The sequence below is a fragment of the Monodon monoceros genome, unplaced genomic scaffold, assembly GCF_005190385.1.
Source record: "Monodon monoceros isolate NGI ecotype Baffin Bay Population unplaced genomic scaffold, NGI_Narwhal_1 Super_Scaffold_18, whole genome shotgun sequence".
Classification (NCBI taxonomy): Eukaryota; Metazoa; Chordata; class Mammalia; order Artiodactyla; family Monodontidae; genus Monodon; species Monodon monoceros.
The window spans coordinates 82,609,146-82,625,630 of record NW_021703774.1 but is presented as its reverse complement, the minus strand read 5'-3'; the positions used below and the strand labels follow the sequence as shown (position 1 = coordinate 82,625,630).

Below are 16,485 nucleotides of genomic sequence, written 5' to 3'. Positions count from 1 at the left end.
TACTGTTAAGTTTCAGAGCAGCACATCTCTCAATAACCAGAACAGATCTGTTCCCTTCCACAAGCATTCTCTAGCTAATATACATTTCTGTCTTGCTGACTTGAATAGATTTGTTATCTCTTATGAAAAGGAGCTAACTTTTAAGTATTAAGTTTTTTAAATTGTTGTTGTTTTGTGTTTTACACATAAAACAGGCAGTTGCAGGAACTAAAAGGGGAAAATTAGTTCAAATTCACTTACTCAGTTGAGCTTCATGCTGAGGACTTTGGTGCTGGCACTGTTGTGACCGCCTGTAAATTGTTTCTCCTGCCTTGAGTGCCTGTTTAAATAACCTTTCAGCATCTACAATAGTTGTTGCTTCTTCCTCAGCCAGTAGAACATATGCAGTAGCACAGCTATAAAGAAAGCAAGCAAGGCAATTTTAAGTAAAATGGTAAGACAAGTATTTTCTTTGGGGTATGTCCCTTTACATCACATTTCCGTATCTTTCCCTACACTTTCTGTAATAGGGAAGAACATTTGTATTCTATTACAAATTAATCACTATATGGATGTTGCCTATAAGCTTAAATTATATATAATGACCCATCTCTCAGAACCCTGCCTCCCAGGTAATGAGCATTAAGCTAATATACTTCTGTTTAGCTCACAGGAAACATCTTGACCAGGCCCACCTGTGAATGACTGCAGGGAGGAAGAAATTAACACATCCCCTCTGGAGGCTGATGGGAACCAGAAAATGTTTGACTTTACTCCCTCCCCTTTTAGTATAAAAGAAGACTGAATTCCAACTCAGGCAAGATGGTTCTTTGGGGCATGAGCCCACCATCTTCTCAGTTTGCTGGCTTTCTGAATAAAGTCGTTATTCTTTGCCCAACAACTCATCTCTTGATTATTGGCCTGTTGTGTGGCGAGCAGTACGAGCTTAAACTTGGTAATAAATTTTGGTTTTTCAAAAACACTATTTTTTGTTTTTATTTTGTTCTGTTATTGCTGTTAAACGCCTCTTGTGAAGGGATATCTCATTGTGTTTTTCATTTTCATTTCCCTTATGATGAATGACACTGAGCATCTTTTCATGTATTTTTCGGTCATTTGTATGTCTTCCTTGAAGAAACAGACATTTCAAGTCCTTTGCCCATTTTTAATTGGTTGTCTTTCTGTCACTGAGTTGTAAGAGTTCTTTATATATTCTGGATAACTAGACCCTTATCAAATATGACATGCAAATATTTTCTCTCATCCTGTGGGTTGCATTTTCACTTTCTTGACAGTATCCTTTGATGCACAAAAGCTTTTAATTTTGATGAAGTCTATCTAATTTTCCTTTTTTGCTTGTGCTTTTGGTGTCATATCTAAGAAACCACTGCCAAATTGACAGTCACGAAAATTTGCTCCTATGTTTTCTTCTAAGAGTTTTATAGTTTTAGCTCTTAAATTTAGGTCTTTAATTTTTAATTGTGTATGGTGTGTGTTAAGGGTCTAACTTCATACTTTTGTATGTGGTTATCTAGCTGTTACCATTTGTTGAAAAGACTATTGTTTCCCCCACTGAATGGTCTTGGCACCCTTGTCAAAAATCAATTGACCACAGATGTATGGGTTTTTTTCTGGACTCTAAATTTGATTCCATCTAGATTAGATGGCTATTCTTATTATTTAATTACTGTAGGTTCATAGTAAGTTTTGAAATCAGGAAGTGAGTCCTCCTACTTTGTTCTTTTTCAAGATTGTTTTGGCTACTGGAGGTCTCCTGTAATTCCATATTTTAGGATCAGTTTGTCCATTTCTGCAAAACGGGCGATTGAAATTTTGATGGAGACTGCACAGAATTTGTAGATCAACTTGAGAAGTACTGATATCTTAACAATCATAAGTCTTCCAATCCATGAACACAAGATGTCTTTCCATTATTTAGGTCTTCTTTAACTTCTTTTGATAATACTTTGTAGTTTTCAGTGTACAAGTCTTGCACCTCCTTGGTTAAATTTATTCTTAAGTGTTTTAACATTTTTGATGCTATTGTAAATGGAACTGTTTTCTTAATTTCCTTTTCAGATTGTTCATTGCTACTATATAAAAAACAACTGATTTTAAGTTGATCTTGTCTCCTGCAACTTTGCTGAACTCTTTTATTAGCTCCAATAGTTTTTTGGTGGATTCTTTAAGGTTTTCTATATATAAGATCATGTCATCTGTGAAGAGAGATAGTTTTACTTCTTCCTCTCCCATACGAAAGCCATTTTCCCTCTCTTCTTGCCTAAGTGCATTGGCTAGCACCTCCAGTACAATGTTAAATAGAGGTGGTGGGATTCCCTGGTAGTGCACTGGTTAAGAATCCGCCTGCCAATGCAGGGGACATGGGTTCGAGCCCTGGTCCGGGAAGATCCCACATGTCGCAGAGCAACTAAGCCCGTGCACCACAACTACTGAGCCTGTGCTCTAGAACCTGCAAGCCACAACTACTGAAACCCGTATGCCTAGAGCCTGTGCTCTGCAACAAGAGAAGCCACCACAATGAGAAGCCCACACACCAAAACGAAGAGTTGCCCCTGCTCACTATAACTAGAGAAAGCCCGCACATAGCAACAAAGGCCCAATGCAGCCAAAAATAAATAATTAATTAAAAAAATAATAAATAGAAGTGGCAAGAGCAGACTTTCTTGCCTTATTCTTGATCTTAGCAAGCTTTGAGAGTTTCAGTCTAAAGTACATAGTTAGCTGTAGGTTTTTCATAGACGTCCTTTATCAGTTTGAGGAAGTTTCCTTACATTCTTTATTTGTTTTTATAATAAAATGCTGTTGGATTTTGTCAAATACTTTTTCAGCATCAACAGAGATGATTGTGTGGGTCTTGTGCTTTGTTCTGTTAATGTGATGTCTTACACTGACTGATTTTCACATGTTAAACCACCCTTGCCTTCCTGGGATAATCCCACTTGGTCATGGTGTATAATCCTTTTAATCTGCTGCTGGATTTGGTGTGCTAGTATTTCGTTGAGAATATCTGCATCTATATTCGTAGTGAATATTAGTCTGTAGTTTTTGTTTCTTATGATGTCTTTCTTTGGTTTTGGTATGAGAGTAATGGCCTCATTATAAGTTAGGAAGAATTACTTCCTCTTCTATTTCTTTGAAGAGTTTGAGAAGGACTGGTGTTAATTCTTCTTTAAGAGTTTGGTAGAATTCAGTGGTGAAGCAACCTAGTCCTGAGCTTTCTTTGTTTGGAATTTTTTAAATTACTGATTTGATCTCTTCATTTGTTATAGGTCTATTCAGATTTTCTTTTTCTTCTTGAGTCAGTTTTGGTAGTTTGTGCATTTCTGGGAGTTTGGCCATTTCATCCAAGTTAGCCAATTTGGCATACAATTGTTCATAGTATTCTATTATAGTATTTTTAATTTCTTTAAGGTCAGTAGTAATGTTCCAGTTTCATTCTTGATTTTAAGTAAGCTGAGTTTCTCTCTTTAATTGGTCAGTCTAGCTTAAAGTCTGTCAAGTTTGTTGATCTTTTTAAAAATACCCAAACTTTAGTTTCATTCATTCTATTGTTTTTCTATTCTCTGTTTTGTTTATATCACTCTAATCTTTATTACTCCCTCCCTTCTGCTTGTAGTTGGCTCTTCATTTCTAGTTCCTTAAGGTATAAAGTTAAGTTTTTGATTTGAGATCTTTCTTCTTTATTAATGAAGGTATTTACAGCTATAAATTTTCCTCTAATCACTCACAGCTTTTGCTGTATTCCATAATTTTTTGGTGTGTTATGTCTTCATTTTCACTCATTCCAAAGTATCTTTCTAATTTATCTTGTGATTTCTTCTTTGGCTCATTGGTTGTTTAAGAGTTGGTTGTTTGGGCTTCCCTGGTGGCGCAGTGGTTGAGAGTCCACCTGCCGATGCAGGGGACACGGGTTCGTGCCCCGGTCCAGGAAGATCCCACATGCCACGGAGTGGCTGGGCCCATGAGCCATGCCGCTAACCCTGTGCGTCTGGAGCCTGTGCTCCACAACGGGAGAGGCCACAACAGTGAGAGGCCCACGTACTGCCAAAAAAAAAAAAAAGAGTTGGTTGTTTAATTTCCACATATTCCAGTATTGTGAAATTCCAGATTTCCTTCTGTTATTGACTTCTAATTTCATTCCACTGTAGTGAGGGTGGATAGTTTGTATGATTTCAATCATTTTAAGTTTATTGACAATTGTTTATATCCTAATTATGATGTATCCTGGAGAATGTTCCATGTACACTTGGGATGTTGTTAGGTAGAGTGTTATATAGATGTGTTAGGTCCAGTTGGTTTATAGTGTTGTTCAAGTCTTCTATTTCCTTGTGTATCTTTTGTCTAGTTATTCTATCCAATATTGAAAATAAGGTGTTGATGTCTCCAACTATTATTGTTGAATTCTTTATTTCTCCCTTCAAGTCTGTCAGTTTTTGCTTCATAAGTTTTGTTATTAGACATATATAAGTTTATAGCTGTTATATCTCCTTGATGAATTGAACCTCTTTTATCACTATATAATGTCATTCCTTGTCTTGTAAAAACTTTTTGTCTTAAAGTCTATTTTGTCTGATACCAGTTTAGCCACTCCAGCTCTCTTTGATTACTATTTGCATGGAATACTTTTTTACACACTTTTACTTTGTACTTCTTTGTGTCTTTGTATCTAAAGAATCTCTTGTAGACAGCATATAGTTGGACTACCTTTTTTTCCTATTTATTCTGCTAATCAATGCCTTTTAATTGAAGAGTTTAATCTATTTACCTGTTTAAGTATTTAGTGATAAGGAAGGAATTGTTTCTGCCATTTTCCTATTTGTTTTCTATATGTCCTTTTTTTTTGCTCTCAATTCCTGCATTATTGTCTTCTTTTGTGTTAGATACATATCTTCTAGTATACCATTTTGATTCCCTTATTACTTACCACATTTTTTTTGTTATTTCTTGGGGTTAACAGTTAACAATTACATTTAACATCTTAACTTATAACAATCTAGTATGAATTAATACTAATTTAGTTTCAATAGTATACAAAACTTTGCCCCTATATAGCTCTTCCCCCTACTGCTTATGTTGTTATGGTCACAAACTGCAACTTTATATACTGTATGTCCATCAACATAGATTTATAGTGACTGTTTTACATAGCTGTCTTTTAAATCATATAGATAAAAAGAACTGCAAACACCCCCCAAATTAATATTGACTTTTTAATTTGCCTATGTAGTTCCTTTTACTGGCATTCTTTATTGTTTTGTGTGGAGTCAAGACTGTCTAGTATCCTTTTATTTCAGCCTGAAGGACTCCTTGCAGCATTTCTTGTAGGACAAGTCTACTAGCACTGAACTCTGTTTTTGTTTATCTGGGAATGTCTTAATTTCTCCATTTATTTTGAAGGACAGGGTTGCTGGGCATAGAATCCTAAGCTGACAGTTTTGTTTTGTTTTGTTTTTTTGAACTTTGACTATGTTACCCCACTGCCTTACATGGTTTCTGATGAGAAAGCAGCTCTTAATCTTTTTCAGGATCACTTATATGTGATGAGTTGCTTCTCTCTTGCTGCTTTCAGGCATCTCCTTATCTTTGGCTTTCAAAAGCTTGATTATAATGTGTCTCATTGTGGATGTCTTTTGAGTATGTCATACTTGGGGTACATTGAGCTTCCTGGATGTGTAGATCCATATCTTTCATCAAATTTGGGATCTTTTCAGCCATTATTTCTTTAAATGGTCTTTTTGCCCCTTTTGCTCTCTCTCCTCTTTCTCTGGGACTCCATTATGCACAGGTAAGTATGTTTAACAGTGTCCCACAGGTTTCTTAGGCTCTGTTCACTTTCCTTCATTCTTTTATTTTTTACGTAAATCAAGTTTGCTGATTCCTTCTTCTGCCTGTTCATATCTGCTGCTGAACCTCTACAGAAAACTTTAAATTTCAGTTATACTTTTCAACTCTAGAATTTCTATTTAGTTCTTTTTTATTATTTCTACCTCTTTACTGACATTCTCTAATGGTGAGACATAATTTTCATGGTTTCCTTTAGTTCTTTATACATGGTTTCCTTTACCTCTTTGAGCGTATTTTAAATAGTTGATTTAAAGTTTTTGTCTAGAAAGTCCAAAGTCTGGGCTTCCTCAAGGACAGTTTTTATTCATTTTCTTCTTTTCTCTGTGTAGGGCATATTTTGCTTCTTTGCATGTCTTATAATTTTTTTGTTGAAAACTGGAAATTTTAAATATTATAATCTAGCAACTCCAGAAATCAGATTTCCCCTCCTCTCCAGAGATTACTGTTGCTGCTTACAGTTGTAACTTTTCTGAACTGATTTTGTAAAGTCTGTATTCTGTCATGAGTGACCAGTGAAGTGTCTGCTCCTTTAGCTTAATGGTTAGTCAGTGATTTGACAGAGATTACCCTAAACACCTGAAACCAAAAACAAAACAAAAAGCAAGTCTTTGCAGACAGGTTCTGTGTGTGTATTGGGGCATACCTTCAACATTCAGTCAGGCAGTTTACAACTCTGCCTTAGCTTTCACTTTCTGTTTGTGCAGAACCTGAAAGTCAGACACACATGAGAGCTTAGGGTCTTCTCAAATCTTTTCTGAGCAGGTGCCCAACTTTGGGCACGTGTGGAGCCTCTGAGATTCCCAAGAATATGTGGAAGCTTTTAAAAGCGTTTATTTCCCAAAGTTTCTCATTCCCCAGCCTTTCCTCCCAAGCTTTCTAGTTTGTCTCTTGTTTGTCCTAGTTGTTATCCCTTGATCCTGGCAGCACTGGCTAATACATTTGCCTTTAAATATTTTCAACAATGCCCCCACAGTGTAGCTGTGTCAGTGCTGGGAGAGTTTCAAATTAACCAAAATATAGGCAAGCCCTTTGAGCTGGTTCTTCAGAGAGTAACCAGATGGGTCAAAGTAAACAACCATAATTCTTTGAGAAAAAGGTCCATTCTGCTTCCTTTGATAGTAGGAATTATACCCAGAAGGCAGACTGTTGTCTTCAAGGCTGCCACTGATCTAGGGAGTGGAGGATGGGGTCAGTGTTAAGTTAAAACACCACAAAGCTCTCTTACAGAAATTCAGGTATTTTTTTAAACTGATTAAGCATTCTCCAGGTTGCAATAAACTTTGATTAGCTTTCAGAGTTTCAATAAAATTATTCACTGCTTGTTGAGTTCCCTACACTGCCAGTTTTGTTCCACCTTGGGTAAGTCTTCTTAATAAGGATTAGTATATCTGTGGTAGGGGAGTAAGAAGGAGTACAGGGACAATGCTAAGTTCACATTATTCAGGAGGCATTCCTTGATTAATCCCAACTGGAACCATATTTTTACTCTTGGCACTTATTTAATATTAGATTAATACTTATTGGTCTGTCCCATTTAAATATTAAGTTCACTTATTTTTATTTTTTATTTTTTTTAAATTTATTTAATTTATTATTTTTGGCAGCCTTTGGTCTTCGTTGCTGCACACGGGCTTTCTCTAGTTGTGGTGAGCGGGGGCTACTCTTCGTTGCGGTGCATGGGCTTATCATTGCAGTGGCTTCTCTTGTTGAAGAGCACGGGCTCTAGTAGTTGTGGCACGCAGGCTTCAGTAGTTGTGGCTCACGGGCTCTAAAGCACAGGCTCAGTAGTTGTGGTACACGGGCTTAGTTGCTCCACGGCATGTGGGATCTTCCCAGACCAGGGTTCAAATCTCTGTTCCCTGCATTGGCAGGCAGATTCTTAACCACTGAGCCACCAGGGAAGACCCTAAGTTCAATTATGATTCTACATTTTGTTTTTTCAAAATATAAAGTTGATAAAAGGAGCTATAAAAAAAGAAAGCTGCTGTATGGCTTCCCTGGTGGCGCAGTGGTTGAGAGTCCGCCTGCCGATGCAGGGGACATGGGTTCATGCCCCGGTCCGGGAAGATCCCACATGCCGCGGAGCGGCTAGGCCCATGAGCCATGGCCGCTGAGCCTGCGCATCTGGAGCCTGTGCTCCGCAACGGGAGCGGCCACAACGGTGGGAGGCCCGCGTACTGCAAAAAATAAATAAATAAATAAAATAAAGCTGCTAACATTAAAAAAAATTAAATTAGAGCCATGTTTTACTTATTTTGAATTCCCTTCCCATGCCTCCAATCCTACTAGCAACTACAGTTCTCAGGACTGAATGAATGCTTTAAATAAATGACTTAAACGAAAAACAAAATTAAAACAGGTGGCTTAAGTATTTTAGTACTCTTTAATTATCAAGTATTATCACCAATCAGATCAGCATTCTCCTTTTTATAAAGTATTTCTAGCATAATTTCTATTCAAAAGCATAGATAAGTTTACAATTTCAGAAGCAAAATACAAATGTCAATGAACACTGCAAATTTAGTCTCTAGTATGCAAAAAGAGAAAGGGGACTATTAATGACTCCAAGTATCTTAGGAACAGAAAAAAGGAAACAAAATCACTTGCCTGGGTTTCCTTCAAAACAAACTTATTTTCCATATATTTCAAACTTACTCATTGTTTAATTCTAAAGCTTGATAGGCTGCTTTGATTCGAGCTGGAGGATTTCTTTCCCTCCATGCCTTCTGCATAACTGTAGGAAAAACATTTCAAAAAGTAGATGATATGGTAAACATAAAGTATCTCATGCAAAACGTATGAAGAATGAGTTAGAAGAGTAAACAAAGATTTAAATAACATGTTCTTAAACATAAGAAATAAGAAATTGGGGTGATGGCTCACATTAACCTCATGAGAAATTTACATTAAATTTGGAAGCTTCACATAAAGTAGAAATTAAAATATTATTTCTCTGATTTATATGAATAATAACATAGATGGTACTTAATCAAGTTAATTACATCATTATACATGAACATTTATATATCTAAATGCATATTAAAATTGATATCAGATTATAATCTATGAAATATTCTAGTTCCTTTATCCTCTTGAAAAGGTTCTATGGAACTGTTAAAAATATACAAAAAAACTTTAAAAACACAGTATTTTTTTAATCAATGATTCAATCCATGAAGAATGTCTGAATTTGCATTTTGTATAAAAAGGGGGGTAAAAAGGAATTAACTTAGACTATTGTATATTTATGGAAAATGTCAGTCTCTACTAAGAGTCAAGAAAAGCCTGAATTAGGATATCTCTGGAATAACAATACTAGTTTTGTTGTCATTTACTGCACTAAAATTAAAATTTCACACTAAGCAGTTTCTTAAAAATTAAACAAACAGGGACTTCCCTAGTGGTCCAGTGGTTAAGAATCCACCTTCCAATGCAGTGGATGCAGGTTTGACCCCTGGTCAGGGAAATAAGATCCCACATGCCGCAGGGCAACTAAGCCCATGCGCCGCAACTACTGAGCCCACGCGTTCTGGAGCCCACATGCTAAAACTAGAGAACCTGCACACTCTGGAACCTGAGCACCACAACTAGAGAGAAGCCTGTGTGCCGCAACAAAGATCCCATGTGCCGCAACTAAGACCCGACCTGACGCAGCCAAATAAATAAATAAATAAAAATTTTTAAAAAAACTAAACAAACAAAGTAGATCCATGAAACTATCTGGCCTATTTCAAGTTTGATAAGAAAAACAGAGAATCTATGAATGTTGCTTTTGGAACAAAACCTACAACTGTCCAGAAAGAATAATGTGGAAAATGTTTGAGTTTTCCTTTGGAAACAAAATATTAGTCTTGGCTTAGAAAAGGAGACAATATATTCTACTTGGGTAACAAAAATACATTTCTCACATCAAACATGTCACCAGCTAGCTGACAGCTAATGCTTCCTGAACTTGACAAATTGATGCAAGTCAGCACCCATTTGACAATAACCAGGTAAAGAATAACATTTTGCTTAAACATTAAAATATTACATAAAAATCAAGTATAATATTTGACTTGCCATTTTTGATGATGAGGCTCTCTTCTATAAGTTACATGATATTTTCAGGTTAAATTTTGACACTGAATCTTTATTAACAGTTTAAATGGTTATTTGGTACTCTAGCATATTAAGTATATAGAGTAATTTATTTAACCAGTTCTCTTTTGATGGATAATTAATTTTTTGCTAATATAGAAATATTGTGATAACCATCTTTCAACATCTATCTTTGCAAACCTGACCAAAGAATAGTTGGTTTTTATTTATCTATCTATCTATCTATCTATTTATTTATTTAGCAGGATGTAGGCCTCTCACTGTTGTGGCCTCTCCCGTTGTGGAGCACAGGCTCCGGACGCGCAGGCTCAGAGGCCATGGCTCACAGGCCCAGCCGCTCCGCGGCATGTGGGATCCTCCCGGACCGGGGCACAAACCCGTGTCCCCTGCATCGGGAAGTGGACTCTCAACCACTGCACCACCAGGGAAGCCCTGTATGCATCTTTTAAAAGATTTTGGATATATATTTCCAAACTCCTCTCAATGAGACTGTATTAATTTACATTTTTTCAGGCAGTGCAGGAGAGTGACTATTTCCCCACTCCCTTAACAACACTGAGTAGTATCAATCTTTGCTAATTTAAAACATGAAAACATCTCATTTGCATTTGCATTTCTTCTATTTCTAGTAAGGTCATCTAATCCACCATTAAGCATTTTTTCTTATTCTCATGTTTTCAAATGATCTATCCAGCCTTATTATTCCTCACAACCAATGCATTTCTAAGCCAATGAGGAAAGGGGAAATAAAGTAGAGGAAGGAATACACTTCCTTCTAAAACAAGGTTTAGGAATAATTTAAAGCAATATGCTCATTTAGTATTCAACTGTCCTCTTTAAGAATACTCAATATGCTTAAAAAAATAACACAAGCAGTTTAACAATTCAATCAAAAATTTATCTATTTTTCAAGTTAAATACTATTCTAATATGCTAACCAGCAGAAGAGACTACCATTCAACCCAAGACCATGTGTCACAAATATAAATGCCTTGAGACCAGGCAGAAAACATAAATGAGTGAACTAAAAGCACATGCACTGTGTAAGAGAGTCACAGCTCAGGTCTAACTAATCACTGCCAAGTGGAAATGCAGGTCCGTATTTCCCAACTTAAAATTGTAAATCTGGAGTTTAATGTTAAATCTCCTGATTTTTTTAAATGTTGAAAAAAAAAACCAAAAACATGAAAGCAAATTAACCAAAAAAACACTGCTGGCTGGCCCTGAGAATATGTTTGTTCACTGTCCTAAATAAACAAATCAATAGAATAAGAACAAAAATCTACTAACTTAGGGCTTCCCTGGTGGTTCAGTGGTTAAGAATCCGCCTGCCAATGCAGGGGACAGGGGTTCGAGACCTGCTCCGGGAAGATCTCACATGCCGTGAGGCCTGTGCACCACAACTACTGAGCCTGTGCTCTAGAGCCTGCGAGCCACAACTACTGAAGCCCGAGTGCCTAGAGCCTGTGCTCCGCAACAAGAGAAGCCACCGCAATGAGAAGCCCACGCACCACAATGAAGAGTAGCCCCAGCTTTCCTCAACTAGAGAAAAACCTGCACGCAGCAATGAAGACCCAATGCAGCCAAAAATAAAGAAAATAAAATAAATACATTTATTTAAAAAAAAATCTATTAATTTAGTAATTACTGATGACAAGAGTCAAGAGAAATTTGTCACATCACACATATAGGCATGTTTGTCTTTTTTTAATATAAAACTATAGACATAAATCATTATCTGTATGTGAATATCTTAAAAGATCAATATGGAACCAACAGTCCATTTCTGGATTATCATTTGTGGATAAGGTTTAGTTCAGTCTTTAACTGGGATTATGCATACCTCTAGAAGTACTACATGAAACTTTGCAAGGACCAAAATGGGACACACCGTTTTAAGAGAATCAATTTCTAAAGCTTCAACTATATATGACTCTTTCCTATAACTGATCTACCTGAAGAATGTTCCTCTGATTGGTCTGTCATGCTGGTTTTCCCTTCCTAGCCAACATATGCTCCCCAACTCAGTGCGCCCCCTAAAGATATATTACCTTTTCCTACTTTACAAAAGAAAAGCTTACTTTTCACCCATCCTGAACCTTTCCAAGGTACGTTGCCCTAGAGTGTAAAGATCTCCATGTGCCTCAAGGGACAATTCAAAGTTTGGGTTTGGGAGGAACCACTTTTAATCAAGGAACCTATAATAGGGATTTGTGCCATTTACTTATTTAACAGTGAAGCTCAGCATTAGAAATAGAGTGTTCTGGCCCCTGGAATTTCTGACTTCAAGTATATTGTAGAGTGGGGAGGGAGTGATAATTTTTATCAGTTCCATTTATCAGCACCCTTTCTCCCCTTACTATCAAAGCATACATTGCTCCTAAGGGAAGGTACCCTCATAATAAGGCAAATAAAGCATTAGTAAGGGATAATAAAGGCAGTGGAATCTTGTTTCGGCCAAGTGATAAGCTCACGGCAAGGCTTTAAGACTTATCTATCTTTCTATCTTAGAATCTGAATTCAGAAGAGAGATGGCTGTCATAGGGATGCATGTTAACATGTTTATTTGAATTAAAAAATGAAGTCAGACTTCTCTGTCAGAAAGTAAGTCTGATTTGATTTAGTTGACAGGAATGACAATGAGAACTCACCCAGCCAATTAAGTTATATGGAGGACTCTTTCCAAAGTCGGAAGAGCCAAATATGTAGCTCGAAGGATTTGACAAAAATATAAAGTACATGATTCCATTTAGAACTTTATGATCAAAAGAAACTTAAATTTAAAAAAAATTATACAAAAACTGTTTATTGTGGAAAAGTATTTAAGTGTGATTAAAAAACTCTCAAATATAAAATAATTATATTATAATAAAATCATACAGAGGTGTGGAATGGATATGAGTTCAACAAGAAAAAGTACTTATATAAAATTTACTACTGTTAGAGTATTTGTTCATGTACTTTTCAATGGATCATGGTGGATATCAAGTCATTAGATTCCTTGAAATACATTCAAATATAGAGTATTTTAGTTTTATTTTTAAATGTCTATATTTGTAATATGTTAAAAATTACATTCTTTGCAATTATTTAACCTTATGATGTCAAGTTAAAAATGTGTGAAGGGATACATAGTTTTTCAAAATTCTTTTAGGAGCTATGTGAACAAAAATGTTTTAAGACCACAGCTTTAGTGGATAGCCATGGTTACTACTTGAAAAGCCTGCCAAGGTTTGCAATTCTGCCCATGAGAGGGAGGTGAAGCCTTAATATCCACAGTCACCTCAGTCCTCATAGTTAACATACAATACTGATTTTCCACTGCTGTTATTTCCTTAACATTATACTTTTGCCATTAATGTAAACATTAAGCACATAAACATACAGCAATTCCTTTTTCTCTGATTTGCAATTAAACCATTTTACGTAACCATACCAAAGATCCTTGGGTTTCCTTCTACTACAGATGCTGAATATATTTAATACAGCAGAGATATAGCACAATGAACTCACTTCAATGTTGGAAAACTGGCTGTTTTTCAGACCCTAACTGTTGGTGATTTTCTTCTGCCTATCAATGTGATGAGTAGAAGCAGTAATAGTATAGTGGTTAAGAGCTAAACTTGAGCTTGAAACCCAGCTTTTTCATTTATTAGCTAGGTGATTTAGGAAATGTTACTTGTCTCCCCTTTGCCTCAGTTCCTTTATATTTAAAATGTGGCTGATAATAGTACCTATATCATGAAGTGATTGGGAAGATTAAATTAGTATCTTTATATAAATTGCTTAGAACAGTGCTTGGCGCATAATAAGTGTTATACAAGTGTTAGCTATTATTACTGAAATTGATTAAGACATCTGTGACACCAAGGCTATTCATTCATTCATACTTCCATCAAAGAATAAATATTAATATTTACAGTATATCAGGCAGTGTTCTAGATGATAAGGATTCAAAGATGACAAGTATAGTCCCTAATTTCCACAGTTTCACACATCATTAGGGAGGACAAACATTAAAACAACATGATAAACTAACAAATAAGTGTTTACAGTTGAATAAGTTAACTAAAATTATTATAAAGGTGAGGTTTTGACTAAGTACTGTAGAACTGCAGAGAAGATCAGGGAAGGCTTCCCAGAGAATGAGACTTAATTTTGAAGGATAAAAGTAGAAGCATAGATAAGGTGGGAGAAGGCAGTCAAAATAGTTGTGATAAAGATCCCTGTCTTTAAGCCAAACATTTAAGAGTTTCTATACTCACTTCTACAGAGAATATTAGAGAGAACTAAACACAGACATTTCTATGATCTTCCACCACTTTATATGCATCTCTGACTTATGACTGGAATAAAATATACCCCATTTTTCTCTACATGCTGTGCCCCAATGTTTAACTTTGCCTTATTTTTTTTTTTTAATTGTAATTATAGGTGTTAACTTCCCCAACCAAAACTGGGTACACTGTTCTCTGTATAAGCAATTGCTGTATTCGATCTGAAAGGTTTTCTAAGTAATAAAAGAAGCAATTTAATTAATTTTTGTAAAATACTTTAAATTCTATAAAGAATTTAAATTTCATCTTATAAAAGACAAAAAAGTACGATAACCTAGTTTACAATCATAATTAGTTTCAATTTAATCTGGGTTTCTTATCAATGATGCAAACTCCAAGCCAAGTAACTTTGTATAATAACTCTAAAAAACTTTAAAAATAATTTTTATGACTACTGTTTACCCCAAGAACAGATTATGACACATACCTGTGTCTGAAGGACGTAAAAAGTCCGTGTCACAGGTGAAAAAGGTCTGATGGTCCTGAGCTGACAAATTCATGTCATAGTATGTAAGTGGCTCTTTACCAGTCACCCAAGTGTATCTTTACCAAAACACAATAAAATATGTAAATTGAACATGAGAGAGCATCTGTCTGCTACAACAGATACTTTTTAAAATTCAAAAATATACTGCTACAAATCTTATTTCAGGATGTTTCAAAAGCTTATTATAATCAATAAAGCAAAAGCGATAGCCTATCCAAACTACTTACAGTACAATAATAAAACATCAAAAATCAAAACGGAAAAGGTAGATTATTCAACAAACAGTGCTTAAAAATTGAATTTGAAGATAAAACAATTTGACTTAAATATACACTTTTTTAAGTATACTTAAATAAATTCTCAGTGAATTAGAATTAAGTATTAAAAGTAAAACTACAAAGAAACTAGAAAAAAACAAGTGATTATTTTACTAGATGTCAAGATGATAAAGGGTTTTCAAAGCATAAAAGCAAAAAAAAACTTCTTTCAGATTTTACTAAACTAGAAATTTTACCTTTCATTTCCCCCTAAAACCCTCAATAATTAATAGCAGGTAACAAACTGTCTAATAAATACATTTTAAAATATCCAATCACATTGGTAATTAACAAATAGCAAATTAAAATAACTAATTTTGACTATTCAACTATAAAATTGGCAAATATATATTGTCAAGGGTGAGGTGGGACTCACACATATTGCTGTTATAAATATAAATTGGTATTTACATTTCTTTTTCCAGAAATCAATTAGATAATATCTATCAAGAGCCTTAAAAATAACACCTAGTTAGATGATGGATGGGTATATGGAATTCCATTATACCACTCTCTCTACTTTTATTTTTGAAATTTTCCACCATTAAAAGAAAAACTTAAAGGGGGAAAAAAAACTGTTCACACCTTTTGATTCAGTAATTCCAGTGCTACAAATCAACCCTAAGGAAATAATCATATATGTGGTTAAAGATTTATATATAAAGCTATCCCTCTAGAGTAAATGTTAACAGTGAAATATAACCTGTGACCTGGATAGGGGAGCAGTAGGTAAGTTATGTATGGTACCTCCATATAATAGAATACAGTACAACTATTAAAAATCATGTTTTTGAAGAAATTCATGTTTTGAAGAAATTCTGTGGTAAATTCACACATAATGAATTTTATATATTATGATGTTCAAGTTTTGTTTCTATATATGCGTATAGAAGAGAGACTGGATGGAAATACTAATAGCAGTTATCACTTAGTGGTAGAAAAAGGTGATTTTTTACTTTCTTTCTCATACATCTTTTTATTTTCCAACTTTCAACAATGAATATGTATATATTTTATAATCAGAAAAAGCATTTTAACAGCACATTGTGGGCTTCCCTGGTGGTGCAGTGGTTGAGAGTCCGCCTGCCGATGCAGAGGACACGGGTTCGTGCCCCGGTCCAGGAAGATCCCACATGCCGCGGAGTGGCTGGGCCCGTGAGCCATGGCCGCTGAGCCTGCACGTCCGGAGCCTGTGCTCCGCAACGGGAGAGGCCACAACGGTGAGAGGCCCGCGTACCGCAAAAAAAATAAAAATAAAAATAAAAGCACATTGTGTTATTTATATACATGATCAAAGATTTTAAGTTATTTAATTGTATAAGTTGCCTTTAAAGTTTCTATTTAAAGTTTTTAGCTATTTTAGGAGAAATTATCATGAAGAAAAAGGAAAAAGCAAATC

At 35.4% G+C, this 16,485-nt stretch overlaps 1 protein-coding gene across 12 annotated transcripts in view; it reads right to left on the bottom strand.

The window, feature by feature from the left end:
* ST7L (suppression of tumorigenicity 7 like) overlaps positions 1 to 16,485 on the bottom strand; it is a 154,032-nt gene that overhangs the window by 122,972 nt on the left and 14,575 nt on the right. For 11 of the 12 annotated variants that reach the window (XM_029228660.1, XM_029228653.1, XM_029228658.1 and 8 more), the window contains 3 exons: positions 14,710 to 14,825; positions 8,500 to 8,578; positions 241 to 395 (listed from right to left, as the gene is read on the bottom strand). In XM_029228660.1, coding sequence (XP_029084493.1) covers positions 241 to 395; positions 8,500 to 8,578; positions 14,710 to 14,825 — 350 coding nt within the window. The remainder of the gene's footprint in view (positions 1 to 240; positions 396 to 8,499; positions 8,579 to 14,709; positions 14,826 to 16,485) is intronic. The other variant, XM_029228651.1, reaches the window with a different exon arrangement.